At 48.1% G+C, this 2,543-nt stretch overlaps 1 protein-coding gene across 1 annotated transcript; it reads left to right on the top strand.

Moving 5' to 3' along the window:
* Positions 1-253: 253 nt before the first annotated feature.
* On the top strand, positions 254-1,921 carry LOC107150659 (endogenous retrovirus group FC1 Env polyprotein-like). The gene has a single exon (XM_015495795.1). The coding sequence runs from the start codon at positions 254-256 to the stop codon at positions 1,919-1,921; it is 1,668 nt and encodes a 555-aa protein (XP_015351281.1).
* The last annotated feature ends 622 nt before the right edge of the window (positions 1,922-2,543 follow it).

Raw genomic sequence — 2,543 nt, 5'->3', positions numbered from 1 at the left:
CCACCTGCTGACGACAGGACCACCCCAGAGGAACTCCAAGAATCACCTCCTGAACCTCCCCTTTACTCCTGCTCTCCACACCCATCTCACCCCTTTAAGTTGCGGCTCACACGGTGTTCTCCACAGCCCAATTCCTCTTAAAGAAGGCACAATGAGCTCTCCCAACACCCTAGTCTTCTCTCTCTGCTTGTTTTTTGTGCTCTGCTTATTTTCTGTGCTCTGTCGGGACTGGCCTTTACCCTCCTCTCCTACCATGTATTTATTCACTCTTCGGGAACGATACTCAGAACATGGCATGCAGAAGGTCCGCGCAGTGGATGCAACTACTTGCTTCATCCACAACTGCACCTCTATTTCCCTAAAATTGTCACCTTCAAGGACCTTCGTCCCTGGTAGCTGGAACTGGCCTTTCATTTGCTTCCTTTTTGATCAAACCAAAGACTATTGTCATTGGTGGCCTGAGATATATAATGGGTGCCCCTATTGGTCATGCAGGTTCCATGATGAACGTGGTAGCTATTCTTACCACTCACTTGGTTACCCTGAAGGGTGGACTTCTAGTTACCTAAAGTGGCATAAAGGCTCTTCATCCGATAACAATGGATGGTATACTTTAGATATACCTGACCCCAAGGCCAAACGTTGGGACTATGTTGAGTTTGCTGTCTATGCTCGGACAACCTCAGCCAGACCCACAGGGTGGATGACTGTTGGCCGCACCCTGATTACGCCACCTAAAGCAACCATCCAGGTAGTCGAACACATCAAGGAGTCAGAATCAAAACTTCGAGATCTTATCCATAGCCCATCCAAAGAAGATTCAGAGCCTTCAACCCCCTTAGGCCCCCCTCCCACATGGCTCAATTTGCTACACCAAACTCTTCGATTATTAAACTCCACCCCTCTTTCTGTGCCTACTTCTCAGTGCTTTCTCTGTGCTTCACTTAGTCGTCCACTTCTAGCAGCGGTCCCATTAGCGGCAGGAAATATTTCAGCAAAAACCTACAATTTCTCTAAGAAAGGACAACCCCTACATGTGACACGTATCCCACTGTGGGAAAGTTATTCCACCAATACTTCATTTCCTTTCATCTGTTTCCACCTGCCAACAATGAATCCTTTACCCATTTGTTCCTTGAGCTATAGCACCCCATTGAGCCCTGCGTTTATGCAACCTGGACATTTCCTCTGGTGTAACGGGTCTTTAAGTACCTCAACAATCAATGTCTCTGGCACCTGTTTCTTGGTTACTGTAGTTCCTCAGCTGTCTTTGTATACTCCCACCGAATTCCGGCAGCTGGCCCTACCTTCCCGCACCCGTAGGGCAGTCTTTCTGCCGGTTCTGGTAGGCCTCACTTTAACAACCTCAGTGGCAAGTCTCGGACTCTCTGGTGGAGCTATAGGTCATGCTCTATGGGCATCCAATGACCTGCAACAAAAACTGCAGGAAGCACTCGATACCACTGCTGAGTCTCTGGGCTCCTTGCAGCGGCAGGTTACTTCATTGGCACAAGTGGCTTTACAAAACCGAAGGGCGATTGATCTTCTCACTGCAGAAAAAGGGGGTACATGCCTGTTCCTCAGAGAGGAATGTTGCTACTATGTTAATGAGTCTGGGCTAATAGAAAAAAATGTTGTTAAATTGCAGGAATTATCGACCCAACTGCTCAAACCCACCTCCTCTAATCCCATAACGGGGTTCTTCCAATCCTCTCTTGCCACATACTTACTACCTATCTTGGGGCCCCTTATTGGGATGCTCCTTTTTTGTGCTCTCTTGCCCTGCATAATGAAGTTCCTTCAAACCCAATTGCAAAAAATTTCTAATCAAACTTTCAACCAGCTTCTGCTTAGGCACTACCAGCCTCTGATGACCGATGAACCCCCAACATCTCCAAGAGAACAGTTCACTCAGTGCTGAAGCTCACTACCAGGCACGATGGAATGCAACGGACATCAGACAGCGGGAGACAACGAGCTCGGAGAACCTCTTAATCTGCCATCCTGGATTCATGAGTCTTTATGTCCTTCTAAGCTTCCTCATGGCCCTTGGCCTCTTCTCTGTCAGTCCCCCAACATGGAACTTCTGCCAAAAATTGACCTTTGCTTTAATTTTTATCTTCATTCTGTTTTTATTCGCTCTGATCTTCTTCAGGTGCTGGTGACGCCATGTCCAGGCAACGCTTCCAGTATTTTCTAGAGTCTCTGTTACAGGACCAGTGGCTGATACCAACAATCTCCTCCATCCAGGACTGGTTCGACGCCATCGACAACTTGTGGCTTCAGGGAACTTTCATAGACTTCACCCCTATGGAAGTAGCTGTCTATAGCCACTGGGTTTTATTTCTGGCTGCCATGATATCCCCAGACCTGCCCCCCGAGCATTCCTCCACTTCCCTTTCTAGGCCCCACAGCACCCCCACACAGCAGGAAGCAGCCGGATCTGACCAACGACGCCCCACTTCCTAAGAAAACAAAAAGGGAGGAATGTTGGGAAAAGTATAAACAGCAGCCATACCCCAGAGAAAAAAAACCCAACACTT

This window comes from Marmota marmota, unplaced genomic scaffold, assembly GCF_001458135.2.
Source record: "Marmota marmota marmota unplaced genomic scaffold, marMar, whole genome shotgun sequence".
Classification (NCBI taxonomy): domain Eukaryota; kingdom Metazoa; phylum Chordata; class Mammalia; order Rodentia; family Sciuridae; genus Marmota; species Marmota marmota.
The sequence above is the reverse complement of the archived record's forward strand: the minus strand, read 5'-3'. Positions and strand labels throughout refer to the sequence as shown.